The sequence below is a fragment of the Xiphias gladius genome, chromosome 7 (genome assembly GCF_016859285.1).
Source record: "Xiphias gladius isolate SHS-SW01 ecotype Sanya breed wild chromosome 7, ASM1685928v1, whole genome shotgun sequence".
Lineage (NCBI taxonomy): Eukaryota > Metazoa > Chordata > Actinopteri > Istiophoriformes > Xiphiidae > Xiphias > Xiphias gladius.
The window spans coordinates 3,734,075-3,756,803 of NC_053406.1; the positions used below are offsets into that span (position 1 = coordinate 3,734,075).

The window sequence follows — 22,729 nt, forward strand, 5'->3', positions numbered from 1 at the left end:
CCGTTTCCCATGCCAAAATTACAGACAAAACCCACTACATTATCCAAGAGAGTCCTATTCTGTGAACTGAGGATATAATTTAAAGAAAAAATTGAAATGGGAACCGAGAATGGGGAAAAACACTTCTGGAACCAGCAGCCCCTCCCACTTTGCAACTCTACTGAATCCCCGAATTAAAGAATTACTGAAAATCCATTCAATCAGCCCAGTTTGGAGTATTTGAACTGGAAAACAGCCATTCAGTACGTTTATTTTATTCGATTTAAAGAAGCATCCTTTCTCAGCCAATCAGGGTCCAGTATTGTGACAGTTCTGCCTATAAAGGATTTTAGTTTAAAAAAAAAATTATAATTCAATGAATGAATTTTATTTAAACTACACTGAGAACATTCTAATAATCCTGAGTCAATCCACAGTAGTCTATATTAAATAAACAGAAAAATCATAAAAAATGGAACATCTACTAAAATTACTAACTTAGCTGTCAAGAATAATAATTTGTGAGTTTTCATTTGGGACCATTCAGGCCAATCAGCAATACCTTTGAGGCATGTTGTGGCAATAACAAGAGAAATGGTTGGCAGCCCGGGACCATTTGACCTATCTAAAATGTGTCTGTGGAGCAAATATTCCATCATTTGTGGTATGGCCACATTAAATCTTTCCAGTGCGTCTGCCTGGCCTAGAGTGCATTTCCCCGAAGATTAGATCAGAGGAACCAGAGGTGGTCAGAGCAAGAATGCTTCACATTCTACCAGAATGAGCTGATGTATAGTCAGGAGAGGTTTGGTTAGTTACACTTATGATGGGACACAGAAATGCTGTTCTATTAAATACAGTAAATGCTAGCAACACTGGCTTGGCTCTGTGGAGTAGCACATCATCTCTGTGGTTTCCAATTCAGCTCATGACTGCTGTCACGTTATTCCCTCCGCACCATCCTGTCTGTCAGAAGCTGTGGAAGCATATTTTCATCGCATGCAAGCATATTCACAGTATCACTGTCATGTACCAGAGCAACGGATACCAGAGCAAAAAGAACACGCAGAAAAGAAAGAAAAATAGGAAAAATACTGCTAGTTAAGCATTATATCCAGTACTGTGAAGTCATTTTTTATTGGATTTTCCTTTGAGTCATCTTATTTATTTAGCTTTTTATATTTTGTTCAAGTATGATGGTTATTGCCAGTTTTTCCAGAAAAGACCGACCAGATTATGAGGGAACTGGCTAGCAAAGGGATACCATTTGAATCAGTTTTGTTGGAGAAAGTAGTGCAGTGATTTGCTATTTGTCATTTCCATCTCTGAAAGAGTGGAAAGTTTAGGTAGCCTGGTTCCAGACCACATCTCTGTTTTGTTCAACATTTCAAATAGGTCTAGTATTGTGCTTAGTGACAGCTGTTTTGAAAAACAGCCAATTAGAGCTTTTCTTGGTGGGATTGACAATGGGAACATCATATTCCATGGCACTGCCAGAAAAATAGCAAAAGAAATACTGTACAGCCACGAAAAATGGAAATAAGTATGGATGAGATTGAAGCAGTTATACTCTACAGTACAGGTTGTTGTAGGTTGGCCTACAAAAATAATAACTAATGATTGATCGACATGACAAACATGAACTAAACTGCAGCTAACAACTGCTACAGCTAAAAACCTCTGTATGACTGAAAATTGAATTGGCTGCTAGATGTTAACTTCTTGTTTCACGTTTGAGACAAAACCATTTAGATGTTTATTTGTGACATACCAAAACACAATGTAACAGTAGCAAAAGTATAGAAGAATCGGAAAGTGAGTAAACAGACTTAGTAACATCTAAAAAGAGCTTATACTGTAAGTCAAAAGTTATTTACAGCATACAGTATATCCTGCTCTTCTACGACAGGTTAGAGAAAATCTAAAAAGTTGCAATTTGGTAAGTTTTCCACTTGATACCATGATGAGAGGACAACACATATAGGCAGCAGAGGAAATCTGCCTTCCTAAATCCTGACTGTAATTCAAATAGCAGAAAATCACCATAAAACCTGGAAGCTATACATTTATGGATCCTCGCTACACTTCTCCATACTCATCCTGTCAGCCAAAATGCATTCTCCTCACCAAGTACTAACTGCAACTTTTTATTCATTATTAGTTAACTATGAGGACAAACTTTGGTCCTCTTTGGATTTTGTTTTTGTGCATAACAAACAACAGCGTTTTCACAAAACCATGTCACTAAAGTGGCGGAGGAGCTGCAGACAATGGGATGCCCACAAATATGGCTGACAGTTGCTATGGCAAGCTGATGGTTTACAGCCTCAGCAAAGGCCAGAGAGTCAAACCCACCCGTTAATCAATGACTGCCTTTCGCCGAGCCAGGGGCCATCAAACACAGATGCACATACCAGAGAAAGATATGGGTCTGGTTTGAAAGGAGTACACAGGGAAGAGGAAGACAAGGAGGAGGAGGAGGAGGCGGCGGCTAAGGAGGAGGAGGAGGAGGGAAGGTCTAACCCTGCATTCCCATCATGTAGATAAAACCCACTGAACAAATAAAAGATTGGAAGAAATGATTTGGAAGAAGTGATCACACGTTCGAACTAGTCTGACAGCAGCGAGTTGCTTCCAACCTGAAAGACCATATAGGTCGTTTGTCCCTGCCCTCGGTTACAACTCATGAGTGTCTCCTGAAATAGCGCCCCTACAGCAACAGGCCTATCAAACCTTCATCGTAATGATTACAGTAACAAACACACAGTTACGCTTGAGGAATGTTCAAAGTTTGGTTAAGCTAAGGCAAAAAACATCTTCGTTAGGTTTAGAAAAAGATCGTGGTTTGGGTTAAAATAAGTACTTCCTGAAAGTTAGAGGACCTTCGTCATCATGGTTACAATAATAAATATACAATCATGGTTAAAACAAACAATGAAGACTATTGGTTTCTGACGAGAAAAAAAAAACAGTAGGTCTCCCTCGTCAAAGTCTTGTGTTTTGTGGACCCATCCATTCACCCAACCTCCTCCTAATGTTGACTGTCACTCCTTGTACTACGTCATCTAACTTCGTCCTTTATGCCTGTCTTAATTACTACTGCAGCTAGAGGTCACTTAACAATAAACTGTAACTATGGGTCATAATAAGTTGCTTGCACAGTCACCTTTGGGCTCAGGACAGTCTCAGAAACAGTGGTTGGTCCCGTGAAGCTGCTTCACACACATTCTTTTAAGTTTATTTTTTGCAGCAAATTCAATTAGAATGTAGTTCCACATACAAAATTTCAACTGTTTTCACCGTTTGAGTAGTATCCCTCCTGATTAGTAAACTGAACTTTATAAGTTGAGTGCCTCTTTAAAAAATGTTGTCATATTCACATCCCTGCTGCTCACAGCATCCACATCCAACGGACCAGATGCAGTATCCAGCAAGCTGTTAGCTACTGTCTCCAGTGGACGCTCATCACAATAACGGTCAGAGGCTGGTTACTGCTTGTCCAAACAGATGTTCCCTGCCCACCCACCCCCTTCCACACCCCATTCAATGCCCTCCCTTCCTTCTCCTTTTGACAAAACTTCTTAAGCCAATCCCCTGCTGTTAAACATGCTCCCAGAGGCAGATGGCTGCAGGCCTGATGATCAATCAGTATCAAACCAAACTATGTGAGCTGGCTCAGAGGTGGGTTGTTGCTCACATTAGCCTAATTTGTATTTTTTTCTTTAAATGTGGCAAGAATCAGTTGTCATGTCTGTTCTTGTTGCTGGATGCATCTGTGCATTAAGGTGTGTTACTTTTCTCCCACTCTCCCTTAATTTGCACTGCTTGTATGCATATTTGTGTATGGATTGTCTCTTGTCTACATCAAATTCAGGTGAAAAGTCACATTACAAGATGCTGTAGAAAACTGAGCAAAATCATAACAAAACGTGTCACCTACTGGCTTCAAGCATGTCCAGGTTTTAAAAAATGACTTTGAATTGAAAAGTGTAACCTTGCTGCACAATTACCCATATAATTAACATGGCTTCTTCAATTAATTAAGCTTAATCAGTTGTGATCTTGATACTATGCAATGACAGTTCATTCAGAAAGTACTCAACTTCACTTTTGTCACAGTTGGTTATGTTGCAGCCTTATGCTGAAATCATTTAAATTCATTTTTTCTCATCAATCTAAACGCAATACCCCATAATGACAATGAAATTTTTGCAAATTAATTACAAAAGGAAAAACTGCAATATCACATTGACATAAGTATTCAGACCATTTGTTATGAGACTCGAAATTTAGCTCCGGTGCCTCATTTTCTCTTGATCATCTTTGAGATGTTTCTACACCTTGACTGGAGTCCTCCTGTGGTAAATTCAACTGATTGGGCTCGATTTGGAAAGACACACACCTGTCTATATAAGGTCTTAGAGCTGACAATGCATATCAGAGCAAAAACCAAGCCATGAATTAGAAGGAACTGTCTGCAGAGCTAAGAGACAGGATTGCGTCGAGGCACTGATCTGGGGAAGGCTACATAAAAATTTCTTCTGCATTGAAGGTTCCCAAGAGCATAGTATTACCTTAGCTACATTTCAAGTGTCATAGCAAAGGGTCTGAATACTTATGTCAATGTGATATTTCTGTTTTTCTTTTTTAATAATAAGTTTGCAAAAATTTCTAAAATTCTGCTTTGACTTTGACATCATGGGGTATTGAGTGTAGATTGATGAGGGAAAAAATGAATTTAAACGATTTCAGCATAAGGCTGCAACATAACAATGTGGAAGAAGTGAAGGGGTCTGAATACTTTCTGAATGCACTGTAAATTGTCTGCTCTGGCGCTTCAAATCAAAGTACTCCTTTTTCTCAAGTATAGTCTTTCTATACTCACCAGTCAAATTAGCTTTTGTTTTTATTTGGTTAGCAATCACCGTTTCCCAGCTGTGTTGCTGCCTAATTTTATTTGGCTCTAAGAAGGCCCTGATTTATTGAGAATAAATTCAAGCAAAGGATACTACTTTTATTTTATGAAGACCAATTGATTTGGTAACATACAACACATTAGCTGGGTCCAAAATCATTCCCTTGTTCACTCATTACTCCTTATGTAATAGACATGCAATCGTTTACTCTGAAGTGAGCAATAAATTCAGATTCCAGACACTTATGAATCATTCTGTATTATCACTGTAAGTTGTATAGTTGCACAAAAGTAATTTTTGCATCAATAAAATGCAATACATTGCATTGTTGGACTGTTAGCAGAAAGTAGTGTACATGTCATGGAGCCTCACTCAACAGTATGTTGTATGGCTTGCTTCATATATTTAGATAAGCATGGTATTTTTTTTTTAAATTATACACGATTGTTTATTTAATATTCCTGTTTTAAGTAGCCTTTAACAAACATTATTTCCCATAAGCTGTAGACCATCTCCAGCTACAGATAGCTGAAAAGAAACTGGGGGGAAAAAATGACTTAGGAAGGGAGCTCTGGTGACTTATGGATATGGATGAAACAAAATTGCAAAGAAACAAGAACCCTTTTAAAATTTCATGGCAGCTGTAGTTTTTTCTGTTCTCACAAAGTAATCCTTGTTTGTTAAAATCCAGAAGGTTTCCTTTTCTAAATAGCAACTGCTGTAGCGGATGCCAGTTTCTCTTAGAACATAGACCCCAGGAACATGCTTCATTTTTTCAGAAAGACCAATGAAAGAAATGCTTAGTGAGAGATTGCACTGAGTTACATCTGCCTTAAATTGGCTCTGTCAGAGAATAAGACACAATGTTAAAAAAAAAAGTCAACTGCAGTGGTATTTTGGGGGTGGGGCATAATTTCAATAAAACTCAAGGGCACATACTTTTATTTGAATAACAAGTGGGGTAGATAGAAGAGATAATGTGAAGCCTTTTGTTACTGGTACTCCACACATGCTTGTCCTTATTCCTTTCATGAATACATATTAACCATTTAGAAAAAAGATCATATGAAGAACGGTGTGGAATTCATTACATAAACTTCCAGTGTGAGCACAACCCTGCTCAACTCAAGGCACTGGTATATTTGTAGTGTTTAACCACCGTCCCATTTGGACTCGTTGCCTCGACCTCTGTGTATTCAGAGGATATACGGTCAAAGATTGTATAAACAAAAACATGCAGGAAACCACATTGACCCAGCGTATGCACACCAGCTGCTACCAGCCTCTTTATTCTCTCTCTCTCCCTCTCTCTGTGCTGCGATGCCCCCGTTGTCCATCACACATGTCTGACCTGTGCTCCAGGCCCACTGGGAGACCACATCATATTTGCAGCAGCCTGATGAGTATTTGCAGAGGGGCTTCTTTCTGACTAGTGACATCCTCTCCTTACAATGCAGTCAACACAATGTGTCAGAGATGACAGATGTTGAGAAGGTGCAGCGGTGGATACAGAATGCCCACACTTCTGAAGCGGTGCGTACAGCAGAAGGGATCGCCAAGAAGGCCCTGGGTTTGAACAGTCTAATTTAATCAGAACCCATGCACCCACAGGCCTCTGATTAAGCAGACTGCACGAAAGGAAAGCTCTGTTCTATTCCAGGTAGCAGCCCTGCCTAGGTCACATTGGCAAGAAGGACTAGCAGTGTAACAGTAGACAGACACATTGGGGTCTGGTTATGCCAGGGTGGATGTTTGGGGGGGGGGTCTGGCAGTCTTGTATATGTTTGTAGTCTATAAACAGAATTCACATGGAGGAAGGGAAAAGTTAGGACTAACTACTGGGGACTGAGTGGCAGGAGACAGCAAAGTTAGAGCAGGTGTTCATGTTGCAAGTGTGGACTGAAAGACCAAACTCCGTTCAAAGAATCTGGCGGTTTTAACCTCTCTCGCACATAGGCTAAATGTGCTTGCGTTCAAGTAGGACCTGAACACGAGTTCGTGTCAAAAGGATAAGTAGAAAAAAATCGGCGTTAAAAATAATCCGAACCAGCTCTTAATTGTAAAAGGAATCGAAAACTTTCGTAATTTGCTAACACGGCTAGCTACCACCCACCAGGGTAAAGTTTGGGGGACGAGCAAGTTGAGAAAGAACGCAATAATAGTAGAATTTTCAAAGTTAGGTTAAGTAATGCTAATGGTGGATATATGCCGAATTGAATAGCGATTAATATTAATTTAAATAAAAACATAAATAGTCTTCTATCATGTATGCAGTTTACCAATATCACATCTTTGAGATTATTGAACGGAGTCTGGCGAAAGTGTGCATTTTGACGGCAATGACCTTTACAGGGGTGACGAAAAGCAAAGCTAAATGATGTACTTTCCACATTAGCAAGTAGTGTCCACATTATGCTAGCTAGTCACTTAAAGCAGCCTGCACGAAGCGCTTGGGGTCGAGTTGTTACTCTGTTAGTTGGCTCCCTACAATCCGCAGCTCTTATTTAGCCAAGCACTGCCTTCACAAGCTACAAGCCCCGCAAGTACTGAGAGCAAACACCATCACAAAGACCGACTTCAAACCACCGGAAACCTTATAACTTGTACACAGCAAAAGAAAAAAGAAAAAAAAAAATCAGACCAACTTACTTTAACGCCACTGAATGAAATTCCTCTCTCCCTCCGATGTTTTCATCGCCTCTGCTCCTTTAAATAAAGCCACGTGTTTTCTCCCCGTTTCTGCGATTTACTGTGGAACAACGGGAGCGTTTATGGGGTTTTTTGTCCCGACGCGCTTTTGTTATGATAATCCTAAAACCCCATAGACTAATGTATTCGGCAGATATTTGAATGTTCACAAAGGGAGCTGTCTGCCTGCCCACTTGTTAAAGCACGGCTTCATCCACTGGTGCGTTGGTATATCCCAGTTCATTCAAACCAGTGCGGGAGTTTACAGTCATTGTAATCTTTGTCCATTGTCTCCTTCGCGGCCACTCGCGCAGCAAAGACGCCGTCTCATACCGCCGGGGCTCCCTGTAAGAGGCAGCTGGCTCACAGTCGTCTCTCAGCCCGCGGGCAGTCGGGGCTGTCAGAGAGGAACCCGGGAGGAGGAGCAGGAGGATGGAAAGGAGGGTGGGGATCCGGAGTCAGAGAGGAAGAGGGAGAGAGGGAGAGGGGGAACTCGCTTTTACCGGAGCGCGCGCGAACACACACGCGCACACGAAGTTAACCGATCAGTGACATTCACCGATTTATCGATTCTGTTTTGCTCTGAAAACATGCAGCAGTGTTTAATCTGCCATGTCAATAAGGCTGATTTGGATTTGACAGAGGGCCGGAGGGGGAGAGAGTGGCCTGTGCCAAGTTGTGCGTCACCGTCTCATAGCCCTTATCGTTATGTGCAAGAACAAAGGCGAGGCCATAAGTATCACCTGACATTTATTTGAAAGCTATATTAAAAAGAAAAAAAAAATACACATGAAAGGAAGCATTCATTCTCGTTAGCCTCTGTAATAAATGTTGTGATAGTGTGTGGCATCAGATTATTTGCTTGGTTATGGTATGCTCATTTGTCTGTCCCACTGACTTTTTATAAAGTCACTGTATTTATTTTTTTTTTTTTTGATTATTCCTACTGAAACAACAAACATATACTGTAGACAAAAAGGCAGGGATATGAAATTTTACAACTTAAAAGTGGCAATAGAACATGTAAAATAGGTAAAAAAAATATTCACAAATACATTTACAATATTACTTCAGTAAAACTACTGGAGTAATATTGTATTTTTGCCAAATGTACTAAAAGTACAGAAAGTACTTAGAATGCAGGGGAAATGGCTCCTGTAATGCATTTAAGCGTAAACAGCATGCTATTTTTGCAGCTTGTCATGGCAGAGCTGTTTTGACTACTGGGTAGTTTAATCCATAATAATGCATCATAGATGCCATATTTTTATAGGTACAATCCAAATCAGCGAAATAATTGTAGCTGTCAGAATAAATGTAGTTCAGTAAAAATTACAGTATTCCTTCTGAAATACACAGTAATTTAGCAAAAATGTAAAGCAGTATTAAGTGGAAATAAGTAAAGCACAGGTGCCTGAAAAGTTGCACTTAAGTAAAGTATATAACCAAAGACTGGGAACACAGTATAAGAAGTATTACTGTCGTTAGAAAAAAACTTGGTACAAACTTATTTAGGGCTACACTGTTGAAGGGATACTCCAGTGATTTAATATTGAACTTCCATAACCTAATGGGACTTACAAGAGACAGATTTAAAAAAAAAAAAAAAAAAAAAAAGGTCAAAAATGAGATGTTTAGCCAGAAACTGGCTTGTCTGCTTCTTCCTCAATTAATGCTGAGCTTTTCGTCCGAGCCCACTTTTCCCCCGGTATTTTTCCTGATAGGCTGAATCAAGGCGACCGAGCGTTATCCCTTTAAAACATCAGCTCATCCCGCTCTGAACAAACCGGCTTAGTTTTCACATGCCCTTTCATTGCTGGGATTTCCCTCCAGCAGCTCCTCTGATTTATATTGTAAATCCAAGAGGATTACCGCTAAACGCATGTTGAGCACATTTTCATTTTGTAACAATACCAACTTGTTGCTGCTTGATTCTCTATAACTTGTAACGCTGACAAATCAAAGCCATTCCAAGGTGCAAACTATTTATTTGCCAGGTGTAAAAAATACAGAAAGCAGACAGCATTAGATTACCCGTGTTACACATCAGTGTCTAGTCATATCTTACTATGATTAATCCTCTACACCCTATAGTAGCTCGCTGGTCTTGTAGGGGAAATTTAAGTGTCCTGTAATGTATTACTCATAATACACATAATTCATGGGAGTGGAAGGTAACCAAGTAAGTCTGATCTACTTCCTTTTTTCATTTGCATCAGCCTCCATTAACACTGAAGGAAGCAAGGTGTAAAGAACTCAAACGATCCCTCTCATGGCTACCTCAGTTCTTCCCACTGTACATTTCAACTCTCACAGGACCCTGACAGTGAACTCTGGTTTACCCTCACACTGATGCTTCAACCTGGACCCCCCCCCCCGGGGCTAAAATCAGAGCTGTCTGGGGTAGAAGGGGCAGTATAAATAGCCCCGTGTCCCCTCTCAGGTTACCTAGCCAGAGTCCAGGTTGAAATACCAGACGACAGAGGGACACACTGACAGACAACAAACAGTTCTTCTACACATACCCACATCTCAGAGTCATGCGGGATACTGCAAACTATGTGGAGACAGCATTTACAAAGGAATGAAAATAGTCCACGTCGCACTTACTGTTTGTTCTATTCGTTTGAGAATGAGAAACAACGCTACGGTGTGTGATTACACATCGGCAGAGAGGGAAGTTCACATCCTGTAAGTGAGTAATGATGAGTAGTGTCTCTTTAACTCATTCTCATTCACACTGTGCTCCCTCTGAGGTTCTGATGTAAACTTCTATGAATTTCCATGACTAAACTGAAACAGTAGCGAGGTTTACAGTTTAACTTCCTCTCTGATTTGTTGAAGCAGCAATGGGCAGGATTACAATGCGAAAATACACCTGTCTTGACCGTTTGAATGACATAGGACAGCAGACCAGACAGGGATGCCACCTGTCCAACTGATTCATAATATATTTGTGCAAACTTTTTTTTCTGATGTTGGTGGATTAGGAAATCTCTGCTCACTCCTACACTGATTGGGGAATGAAGCACTGTCTATTGGAGAAGAATTTTTCGACTTGTTTAATTTTGATGGACTAGTGAAAAGATTTCAGTCAAAAGGTTTGCTCCGTTTTTTTTCCCAACTTACTTTCATAGTTCTGGCCATCAGTCAGTTATGATCACATTTTACCTGTACAGGGATATGGCAACTTCGCTTGACACATTGTTCAATGGAATGGAGTCCTTTCGATTGAAAACAAAGGCCAACATAAAAACGATCAACCAGTACCAGATTTTAAGCTAACCATACTGGTTCAGGTTTGAACTGCTGTACTCAGTTTGGCTAAACTGGGGATTTGTTGAAAGCTGTCTGGTTATCTGATTGCTTGAATTACTTACCCCAATGGATTCCATTATAAAAGGTGGCACCATGTCTCCAGATCTCAGCTTCGAAATAGCGGAGTAAAATGTCATAATAGCCAGTGGTGGAAGTATTGAGATGTTATACTTCACTGAAAGTATCAATACCACGATGTAAAAATACTCAACAGGTAAAAGTTCTGTATTCAAAATCTTGCTAGAGTACAATTACAGAAATATCAGCACAATGTAGTCAAAGTATCAAAAGTAAAAGTACTAATAATTTAGAATGGCCCCTTTGAGAGTGTGAAATTTATCATAAATATATTATTGAAATATTATTACTGATTCATTAACATGAAAGCAGCATCTTGATGTCATCATGTTGGAGTCAAGTCTATATGCTGTTGGGTAGTTTAATCTATAGCAATGAATATTTTGTAAACTGATCATATGTTTAATCTTAATTTACCAAGTAACTTTAAATGTGAAATAACTGCAGTGGAGTAAAAAGTAAAAATTTTGCCCCTTGAACTGTAGTGGAGTATAAGTGAGTATAAATAACATAAAATGGAAATACTCAAGTAAAGTACAAGTAGATCAAAGTTACACTCTACCAGTGATAATAATGATTCAGAATGATATATCCAAAACTATTAAAAGTTATTTCCTGCAGTTACTGAAAGTGTGAAAATGTCAAGTCAGTCTCATTTTTGTCCTTCAGCTCAGATATGTTGTAAAGCGCTGAACTATCCAGGTTCTACCACTGCGGGTCTGAAAACCACCATCTAATGCAAGGAGTGTACGAACCAAAGGTGAGTATACATTCGTCTGCAAACGGATACTTTAGCTAAATTTCTTGATAGTCCCTGACTTCAGAAGTTTTATCAAATTTCTTGACCTCTTTCAGTGCAGCACATTTCTCTCTGAAAACTCCATAATCACAGATGTCCTTTCAGTTCTACGACCAAACAGCTTTGTACTTTGTGGGTTTTGTGCTATTGGCAGACAGATGAGCCTGTCTGGGTGTCCGGTTAACCTTCAGCTCTAGCTTCCCTACTTCCACGGGAGGCCTTACCTTCTGTTAAAACAATCCTTTACGTTTAAAATGACAATCCTAGGGGATCATTTTAGCAAAAATTCTCCAATACATCCAATCTTGAGAGCCGCCCAGGCTGCAGCCGATTGAAAATCAGTTCATCTCCGGCTCTGGTTTCTTCAGAATGTGCATGCCTGAGCACAGCAAAGCTCGCTCTGTTAACTGATTAACATAGGAACCTCAGGCTGTTCTTCATTCGATGGCTATTTAAAAGCGCAGACTGTCCATTTTAATCAACAGACCTGCTTGTTCTTGTGCTGCATTTGCCATTGACCAGGCAGGGAGCTGATGGATTGATCTCTGGCTTAGCCTGGATCATACACGTTGGTAGGCAAGCAAAATGACAGTGTATGGTCACTGGTTTCCTGTAATGTTTGTTCTACAGTGGAGAAAATGGAAATCCATACAAAGCAGTGGCAATGGTGTTATCAGTGTCGCCGACAATCTGGGTGCACTGATTCACACTGCACGTTAGGTAAAGTGCTACCGAGAATCCCTTCCAAATCGGCAGAGTGAATTATGGGACAAATGTTTGAGCTGATTTCTACCTTGTGACAGGCGGACAGGCTGCGTGATCTGGAGCCCATCGACAGCACAGAGGTTCCCACAGGGGTGCAGCGTGATGACCCCTGACCTGTTCTCTATGTAGCAGTGCTGGGCAGTCACCCCGGGGCCCTGGATGTTGATGTCCATGGGACCATGACCCAGAGTGGTCCGGCCTGGGGGAAAGAAGAAGAGTTAGACTAAAATTTGATGTGGTGCAGTAAGTATGGTCCACCTCTGATAATATAACCTCAGATTGATAGATCAAATACAGTATACAGTCATTTTAGAAAGTATTCAGACCCCTTCCCTTTTTCCACACTTTGTGTTGTAAATTTCATTTTAAATGGATAAAATTGCAATTTGTGCCCATCAATCTACACTCCATAACCCATCGTGGCAAACTGAAAGCAGAATTTCACAAATTTCTGCAAATTTATTTAAAATCAAAACTGAAATATCTCATTTACGAAAGTATTCAGACCTATAATTCAGTACTCTTTGGAAGCCTCTTTGGCAGCAATTACAGCTTCCAGTCTTCTTTGATGAGTCTCTACAAGCTTTGCACACCTGGAATTGGGCACTTTATCCCGTTCTTCCTGTCAGATCCTCTCAAGCTCCGTCAGACGGGATGGGAAGCGTCTGTGAACTCCCATCTTCAGGTCTCTCCACAGATGTTCTTTAGGGTTTAACTCTGAACTTTGGCTGGTAGCAAATGGTTTCATGCTTTTGCCCTGATCTATGCCTCACTACAATTTGAGGTCTACAGAGAGTTCCTTGGACTTCATGGCTTGGTTTTTTTCCCCCCCTCACACGCACTGTGAATTATGGGACCTTATATTATAAACACAGATGTGTGTCTTTCTAAACTATGTTTAACCAATTCATTTTGCCACAGGTGGACTCCAATCGAATTCTAGACACATCACAAGGATGATTAAAGCAAACAGGATGAACCTGACCACACTTTGGAGTGTCACAGCACAGGGTGTGTATACTTTTGTACATGAGAGAATCCAGTTTGTCCAAAATAAATGTCTGTTTTATCCATTTAGAAGTTAAATCATCAACACAATTAAATGTGCAAAAGGGGGTCTGAATACGTCCTGAAGACACTGTACATTGTGGAATTGATCAGTACTATACTGGTCAATTATGGGGACCTTGAAGTTCAAGACTAACAATGAAGCATTATTAGTGGCGTGCTTGGACCTCAGTATACCTGTTTTCAGGTGTAGTTATAATCATAATTAGTAGTAGTAGTGGTAACAGCTTAGGTTTGGTTTCTGAAGTGGGTAGGACACAATGAAGTTTAAAAAAAGCAAACAACAAATCATAATGAAATTGGTTATGGTGCTTTCCATAATAATGGTAGTATATAAAAACAAAACATGGTATGCAGACCTCTGTATTGCAACAATGATGTTGACAATTTCCCTGAGAGCCAAAACCCAGGGCAAACAATGTCTGCCACGTTGTCATACCACAGGCTGCTGCTCATTAAGGTCATTACTCTGCGCGCACAGTGCTAACGGAAGGCAACTCGGATTTTTATAAAACTCCTCTCTTCTCTCACCTGGACCATGCAAGTAAGAGGAACAGTTAGAGAACGATGTTTTATTTTGACTTCAGTAGGCCAAACAACTCAGCCTAGAACTACAAAATGATTTTGACGCTATTTGGGGGAAACAATGACACAAACGCACACCTGATCTGTACGGAGCCTCGAGATGAGAGGCCAAGGTCCAAGAAAATGTCACAGGAAAGTGAAACAACCACATAAACTCACACACACTCTCATTGGCTGGACATAACCCCTGATGGTATGCAGGGGAATCTCCCTGCATACCAGACTGCAGGAGCACAGGCAGAGACAGGAAGGGCAGTAGACATGCAGACAGACAGATAGAAAAGAGAATCATACAGACAGGCAGACCAAAAGGTCAAAAGGTCACCAGACAGATTTACGAGATGAAACCTGCCTTGTTCTTAAACAAGGCAGGTTCCATCAGACAAGGACGAAAGATAGATATAGAGGTGATAACGGGGTCAAGTCAGCAGAGATACAAGTGTGTTTATTTTATTCTAAATGTCATAAAATACTATTTAATAAACATAATGTAATAAAGCCAATGAAAAGCCAATAATATCATTAAGTATCAAAAAAATGTCATAACAATTTTGCCAGTGTTGTCATAACTAATGACAGTTATGACTGCTCAGTAACCATTTTTTTTCTGGCTGAATAATGCAACAGTGACATCAGTTGTTGCATGAGCGTCTCTCTGAAGCTAACTGGTCTGTTGGTGTCACAGCAACTGTCTCACCCTCAGGCAGGGGCAGCAGGGTGATGGCAGTGCTCAGGCGTCCACTACCCAGGCTGACCAGGTGGGGGCGCTCTGCCTGGAACTTCAGCCCTTTTCTGGTCTCAATCAGGTCCAGTGGGGTGCTCTGCAGGGGAAGTCAAAGAAAAGGTCACAGAAACATAAATGTACATTAACTACACCAGTACCTGTACCAGAGTTTTTGGTCTGGACAGGAGTTTTTTTTCTTAACACCTTTGTGTTAATGTACTGTTCAGACTGACTGATTAGTCGTTTTCCTTTCTTTAGGCAAAAAATTAAAACATTTGTTGAATATGTGATGTGCTCATATTCACAGAACAGGATTTTGACTGTTCTGAATGAGGGTGGTTATAAAAATTCCGCTTTTTGGTATGTTTTTATTTGCATTTTAATACCACTTATTGTTGAATCTTTTTTCCTCTTGAAACTCACAGGAAATTGAAGTACACTTTTCTGATACCAGTGTTTTGCGCCAAAATATCTATTTTTAAAAACTCATATGCAACTAATTTATAGCTACAAGCGCGATAAAATAAGCTCTCAATGACTGACTGGGACCAATAAAATTGAAAACGTCAGTCACAGCTTTGCAGACATTGCAACATACTGTATGTAATCTGATAGAGGATCTACACCTCTAAACCTCAAGTGGTCACATCCTCTGTCTCCATTAGCACGGCTATGTCTGCATTATAAATGGCTCACCATGAATGGGACCCAGTCGGCAGCCCTTTCCTGTCCATTAGCTGAACTAATTGGCTCTGCATGACACAAAAAATGTGAATATGCAGTAGAACAGAGGAGCCACAGAAATGACGCTCGTCTTTCTGTCCAGCACTGACTGGAGTTTTACCGAATCATTAACGCAGCAGACCAGCAGAAAGAGGTTCATCCTCCACTTTAAGGATAAGAAAAGGAGTCTGAATGTCTTAAGTATGGGAGGCCATTTCCATAGCTGGCTGCTCTAGCTGTTTACATATTCCTCCACACACTGAGGAAAGTGTGTGTGTCGTTGCCCCCCCCCCCCGGTAGCTCTGCCTGAAGCACCACCATGTGCTGTGGGCTCAGCAAGGGGGAAGGGACGTCGCTATAGCAACCGCACTCTGCAATTAAGAAACATGAAGCTCCTGGAGGGTGTTCAGCGAGCGAACTTGTGATGAGCTCTCTTCAGCACAGCAATGCCTACACGTAAAGACAATGCCGCTTTTCAGTTATCACCTTACTGTCTATCTGCTCCCAACACAGATGATGCGAAACATGCTACTGCTCCGTGTTTCTCCCTGCCCCTGTAGTTTTGCCTTATGTTTTGACATAATAACATGAATTCGTTCTCCTGTTGGGTTACATCCATTATTCCAAATGCACAATACCAAGACCCTGCAACTGAAGCAGCTAAATAGAATTTGGATATCATTCATTTGATTACGTACACCTGCGATTTTTTTTTTTTTTTCTCATGTCAAAATGTCTTCTGAGAAAATGGCCCGTGATACAGAAGTTACAGCTCTGGCTCCCAACTTTTTTGGCTCACGAGGCTTTAAATTGACGCAATGTCTGTTCACGACCCCTTGTCACAGACTGCATACGTCTATGAGTTGCAAACAGACTGATTTTCCCTTGTTAGATTGTTCTTATTTGAATAGTTGTTAGAGGCCTGAAACGGTATTTCTATCTAGAGTAAAGAAAAAGAAAAAAAAAGATTACAGAAAAGTAAAATAACATCTTTTTTTTCATATTTCCTATCTTTGTACTCATCTCATGACCGCTCAGATTTATTTTGCGTCCCCTCAGGAGCCCCCGATCCCCAGGTTGGGAATCACTGACTTACGTTTGATTTCAAACCCGCTTGATTGATTAAAAGTACGTCAAAAATATAAATATATCAGTCTCCCAGGACCCTGTCTATAATCTAGCCACTGAATCGAGATAGGGTCACAACAACAACACTCCAAGCGGCAGCATTCATGATTAAGCATCACTGGAAATCCAGATCACTATGTCCTTAGGCTTTGATAGGTTTGACGAGTCACTGGCGATTCATTGATGATTCATTCACTGACGAACAGCCATTTGGTTTTACATCACAGCAACCAGTTTTTCAGTTACATTAATGTTGATTTGACAAGCACTGACTAACAAGCTGTTTATTTTACAGTGTTGAAAGTCTTGAATGAACTGTAATGTCACTGGCATGGACTTGCCTTTTTAAAACCAGCTGCGACTGCCTCTTTTTGTCCCAATTTTGAGCCCTCACATGTCTTATTTACAGACGGTATGCGATCATTGACTCAACCTCTTGGCTGGTTAGCTTGCCGTGTGTGCCCTAATAGGATTAGCTGATTGTGGTGGAGCTGTCGGTGGAGTGGGGTCAGGACTAAGAGGATTGCTGAGATAGAGCCTGCCTAAGAGGCACTGGGAGGCTCACTGGGAGTGATGGGAGGAGAGGGGAGGTGCCAGGGGGGCAATGCTGCAGGATTTCTACGGCCTCATCTGCTGTGTGCTGCTGCTCCCATGTGGTGCACACATCAACAGCTTGCTTCTCTAGTCTTTACAGACAGACTGTGCACTGTAATGCAATGCATGGATCCTAATTTGCACACATAGAAAACACTGTATGTCTCTTATTTTTTCTGCCTTCTGCATATGGCTGTGCATCATTCCTTTGTTTCATATTTTATGTTATGTTATTTTATACTTTATGTTTTATATTTCTTCCCTTCATTTTATTATTCAAGACATAATTAGTAACATTCCTTGACAACAAGACCCACTGTTTAAAAAGTGACATCTTAAGTTGAAAAAGGCAGGAAAGATAAAATTGCAGATCAATTAAAGAAATACAGGGGAAAGATGCGAAACCTCTTGACCCCATTGCTGGATAAAAAGCCACTCCTAGAAGCTTTCTTGCTTTAACTGAACCAACCAATTTGTAAAGCAGAACTGGTGTATTCTCCTCCGTGACCCTGCTGGCACAGTTTACAGAGTATTGATAATTGAAAACAAAAGTTTTCTGATACAAATGATAGTGGTCTTTCCCCCAGCAGGAGCTCCACGTGACAATGCTAACACATTCTGACATTTACAGTACATACTGTACACAATGTGCGTGCATGTACACACATACTTGAAAACTGCATACAAAAAGTACAACCAGTGTGTCTGCAGGTTAAAGACATTAACATAATAATCTCTTGGAGTTTTACTGAGACACATGTCCTGCAAGACACGTGAGTACAGCTGTTCAGAAAAAAAGGTCCATTACCTTCCATCACATTTTTCAGTGTACTGTACATACTTGCTTTAAACCTTGCCTTCTATTGGCTAATTCTGGTTGATTATTTAGCTAGAAATAATAAATCCTTTGTCACAATTAACAAATCTTTGTTTAATTTTCAATCATACATTTATCCTCTCTTGTTTAATTTTTTTATCGGTTTAATGTACTGTGCATTTTTTCCGTTTACATTTTTCTTTATTAAAGTTTAATCTCATCTTGTTTTATGTTCCATTTCTTGCCCTGTCTAACTGCCACACACACACACACACACACACACACACACACACACACACACACACACACACACACACACACACACACACACACACACACAGCCCACCTCTTTATGCCTGATAGGATTTTCTGACCCAGCAGGGGGGAAACAAGACATCCAATCTACGGGTCTGTCTAATTACTGACTCTGGCTAAAGATTCCTGCTTTACAACATACTGACATATGCTGTCCGGAACATATGCTGCCGTGGCTGTACTGCCTGACCTCACCTTCTGCCTCTTCTCCTCCCTGTATTTATCATCCACGGAGAGTTTTAGTGCCAAAAATCTTTCAGAGCGGCCGATGGGGTGACATTTACCATCAATGGATACAATTATCAGAAGAAGAGAGTGCTCACTGTGTGTGTGAATGGATACATGCTGGAAACGTGCAACAAGACTGACACACTGATGACATATGACGGGGTTTTTCTGTGAGGGTTGCCAAGTTGAGAACAATAAGGCTTCTGGCTCTGTCTTTCTGCCTCAGTCCTTTTCTCTCTGTTTGCTCACTCGCCATCTCCTTTCCCGACCTACCTAATACACACACACACGCACACACACACATGCAGGCACTCACCTGTAACACCTGGTGGGTTTGCTGTCCACACTCAGGCATGTTCCTGTTCAGGCGGTCCATGTCCACTGAGCTGTCCACGTCTCCCTGCGACACATGAAGATCCTGAGGGAGGGAATGACCACATCAGCATGAACCAGAAAATTAGTAACAAATGTTGTAATGGGTGACTTCATCTCTGCAGGAAATTAATGGTTAAAGGATTGAAACTGTGTGGGTTTTGTGTTCTCATGGTCAGTTTCTGGTTACATCTGAATGAAGTATAAAGGTTTAAAAAAAAAAAAAAAAAAAAATGTCTAAAACTCACACTTTTTCCACAAGAATTTAAGAGAGGTGAACCATATTTACTGGGATTCCCCCTCCCCACTCAGCTTAGATAGTACTGTGTCAAGGTGTGATTCATACTGTCAGCCTACAGACACACACACACACACACACACACACACACACACACACACACACACAACAGATGGCAGACAGCATTTAGCAACACACTCTGTGGAAGTACCACACACAATTACGCGCACATGAACGCATTTAAATCTCTTGCTAGTTGACACATTCGCTGGAAATCCGCCGCCTTGGCCGCTGCCTCGTCTCTCAGTCTCTATGAAAACACACGCATAAGCGCGCGCGCGCGCGCACACACACACACACACAGTGCCAAAATCTCACAAATTCCTCCCTACTTACTCAGTCATTTTTAGGTATTTCCATCAAGTTAGCAAAGAAAAAACTGTCTATAAATATATTCCATGTCTATATTAGTACATGTGTTAAGTGGATTCTGTACAAGGGTGTATGTGAGGAAATACTTTTGCAGTCGTTATCTTGCAGATGTGTGGAAGCACAGAAAAGTGCATGGAAAGGTTAAAAAACAACATAATTACAGGCATGATAGAGAATCCCAGTGTACCCGCAGTCGTTTGCATGCCTAAAATGTTGTGCAGCAGGGATGGAAAATGTGGTCCTGATGTACTCTACCCACAGGATAACATAACACTGCTGCAGTATCATCATATTTGCTCTTCTGACAGACCCGCAAAATGAGATTCATCAGAGTCAGCCTCAAGCAAGCCTCAACTAGTAAATCACAAAACAGCCAGAAAATAAAAATACATGTTTAAGAATTCCATCTGCAAAACTCTTTCATGTAAGAAGAAACTCTTCTCTGAGCCAGAAAGAGGAAAGAAAGAAGTTTTTCCACTCAGGTTTCATGCAGTCTTTCACACTTTGATCCAACCTTTTAATGCTGACCTGTCCTTTGTTGTCTCTAAATGTGAAAATTACCTTTCTCCAGTTGTCTGGCAAATGCATCGCCTCCATAGCAAAGAGCTGCTCCTGGCTCCTGACTCAGTCCTAGCAGCGTGAATTTGACACCTCTAACACTGCACAATGAATTCAGTTCAATTTCCTCAATGCCGCTTCTTTCCATGAAACACAGATCGTTTCTTTGTCTTGATCTGCGTCTTTTGTCTCAAGCTACCGGTGCTGTATCCTCCACAAGCTCTCATTCAGGAGGTGGACCTGTTGCTGCTTGCTCCTCTAAACTAAGACCTACATTCCTGACTGGCAGCAGCAAAGTCCCGGATAACAGAGAGGTATGTGTGTGTGCGTGTGTGTGTGCATGCTTGCGAACGTGTAAGCAGTGATCAATAGAGACAAGGAGAAGAAAAAGAGGGAGGAAGAGAGAGTGATGAGTGAAATGGTTTGATAAAAAAAAAAGGCCAGAAATAATGTGATAGTGCTGAACATGTTCAAGCAGGAAGGTGGAGCTCAGCTGTTATGCACAATGCAAATGTACCACAAGGCTTGATTGAACCAGTCACCATGAATACCAATATCAAGAAAAGAACAGGTGTCCAAGAGCCACATCTGATCATGTGGCTGGTGGTCATAAACTTTCCACCTCCATGGGGAAAACAATTCCTCTGTGGGGGTTGAGGAATGGAGAGTAAGGTGGAAGGAAAAGTGAGAACATCCTGGGATGGGCCGCTCTGCGACTGGAGGAGAGCAGTCAAACACTACATCGTCCCATATTATTATAAAACCCTCTGGATTCAGCCTCACCCGCCCCCTTTTCCTCACCCAGCAGACAAGTCTGTCACAGAGGTCAGCTGAGGCAGCTGTCTCCTGGATATTATGTTTCTATACATCTAAACTGCAACAGCGAAACGTTTGCCCGATTATGTTTTTTATACATGGAATGAGGTTATGTTGTTCATTTTTGTTTGTTAATTCTGCAAGTCGGAAAAATGATGATACTGAACAAAGCAGTAAAATGTTCACAGACAATATCCACTTGTTGTGACTACAGCATTATTAAACTTTTTCATGGTTCTGTTTAGTCTCTCACAGCATTTGGTTAAGGTCAGGGAAGGATTGTGATCTGGTTTATAGCAGAAAGAGTTCGTAGCGACTTCACACACAATGTGTTTATTTACATTTAACCAAAACCACGGGCCTTCCCCTAACTTCACACACGGGACTTTCACAGATGATTCTGTGGTGTGACGGTCATGCGCTTTGTACGCCTGCTCTCCACCACAGCCACCTCCCGGAGCCTCCGATGCTGTTAATAAATGTAGTGCTTCATTTTTTCAAAAACCATGTTCCAGCCGGTGATTACATTTCCCAGAAAACGTTTCTGCTGTCGCAGTTGAGCAGTACAGAAAGGTAATTTCTAGGAGACAGGGTTGGCTGAGGATTGATAGACTTTTGGCACTCTAGTGAGGGGATCCCCAACTTTTGAGCTTGTGACCCTTTAAAGCAAACCACATTTAACTCATCAAAAGTTTTGTATTTCTGAGAACTGCGAGCCCCTCGAGCAAAGAGGAATTCTTCTTCTTAACTTGTCATGCTGTTTAATTTTAATCACTTTAGAGGCCTGGAGAGCTAAAACTATCCACAGGGAAAAAAAGAGATAAAGGTTTAAAAAACTATTTTATGCAGCAGAAATATGCTTTTGTTCTTAGCAATCTCATACAATAAAGTACGACAGTAATGCGTGTTGGATTGACTCAGACTAAACTACAAGGCCCATGTTCATGATAAGGAAGGGACAAAAAAACAAAACAAAAAAAAACAATGGAGCTCTGTGGCACAGAAGAACAAGATGTGTCAGGCTGTCGATACACTACAATACAATACAATACCTGCTTGTTCGATCAATTCATTTTTGGGTTTGGTCTTTTCACAGGATTTGTTGGCAATAAGCAATATATAGGGTATCACCCTAGGATTTTTCTAATAAGTATATAATATAGTATATATGTCTATAATTGGTAGTATACAGAGCTAAATGAGCTAACACAGAGAGCTGAAACCATTGCTTAACGGTTCTTTTTATTGGCCAATAGTAAGTACTAGTAGTAGTAAGTTTAGTCAAACAAAGAAGCAAAAGAAGTAGCAAGTAGGTGGTTAATATTATGAAACCTAACAGTTTTGCTTTTGAAAATTAAACAACAATTAGGTACTGCAGCTTAGCCAGTTAGCCTGACTGACCTTCTGACCTCAAAGTAGCCACATTAGCCTACTGTGTAGCTCTCTAAGTGAGCCAGTTAGCTAGCCTGCTGGTTCTCAGAGTTCTCAAAATCTAGAGTAGAGGGAAGGATAAATACTGTGTCATCGCTTAATCCATAATTCATTTGTACTTTAAAAACGAAAATACCATTAATCTGTTATTTGTTTG

At 40.7% G+C, this 22,729-nt stretch overlaps 1 protein-coding gene across 21 annotated transcripts in view; it reads right to left on the reverse strand.

Moving 5' to 3' along the window:
- phldb1b (pleckstrin homology-like domain, family B, member 1b) overlaps nucleotides 1-22,729 on the reverse strand; it is a 116,010-nt gene that overhangs the window by 65,399 nt on the left and 27,882 nt on the right. For 16 of the 21 annotated variants that reach the window (XM_040130837.1, XM_040130832.1, XM_040130835.1 and 13 more), the window contains exons 2-4: nucleotides 19,042-19,143; nucleotides 14,894-15,017; nucleotides 12,572-12,742 (exon numbers count right to left, since the gene is read on the reverse strand). In XM_040130837.1, coding sequence (XP_039986771.1) covers nucleotides 12,572-12,742; nucleotides 14,894-15,017; nucleotides 19,042-19,101 — 355 coding nt within the window. In that variant the 5' untranslated portion in view covers nucleotides 19,102-19,143. Of the gene's footprint in view, nucleotides 1-7,544; nucleotides 8,036-12,571; nucleotides 12,743-14,893; nucleotides 15,018-15,616; nucleotides 15,710-19,041; nucleotides 19,144-20,328; nucleotides 20,478-22,729 lie in introns of those variants that run through there. The other 5 variants (XM_040130834.1, XM_040130830.1, XM_040130845.1 and 2 more) reach the window with 4 other exon arrangements.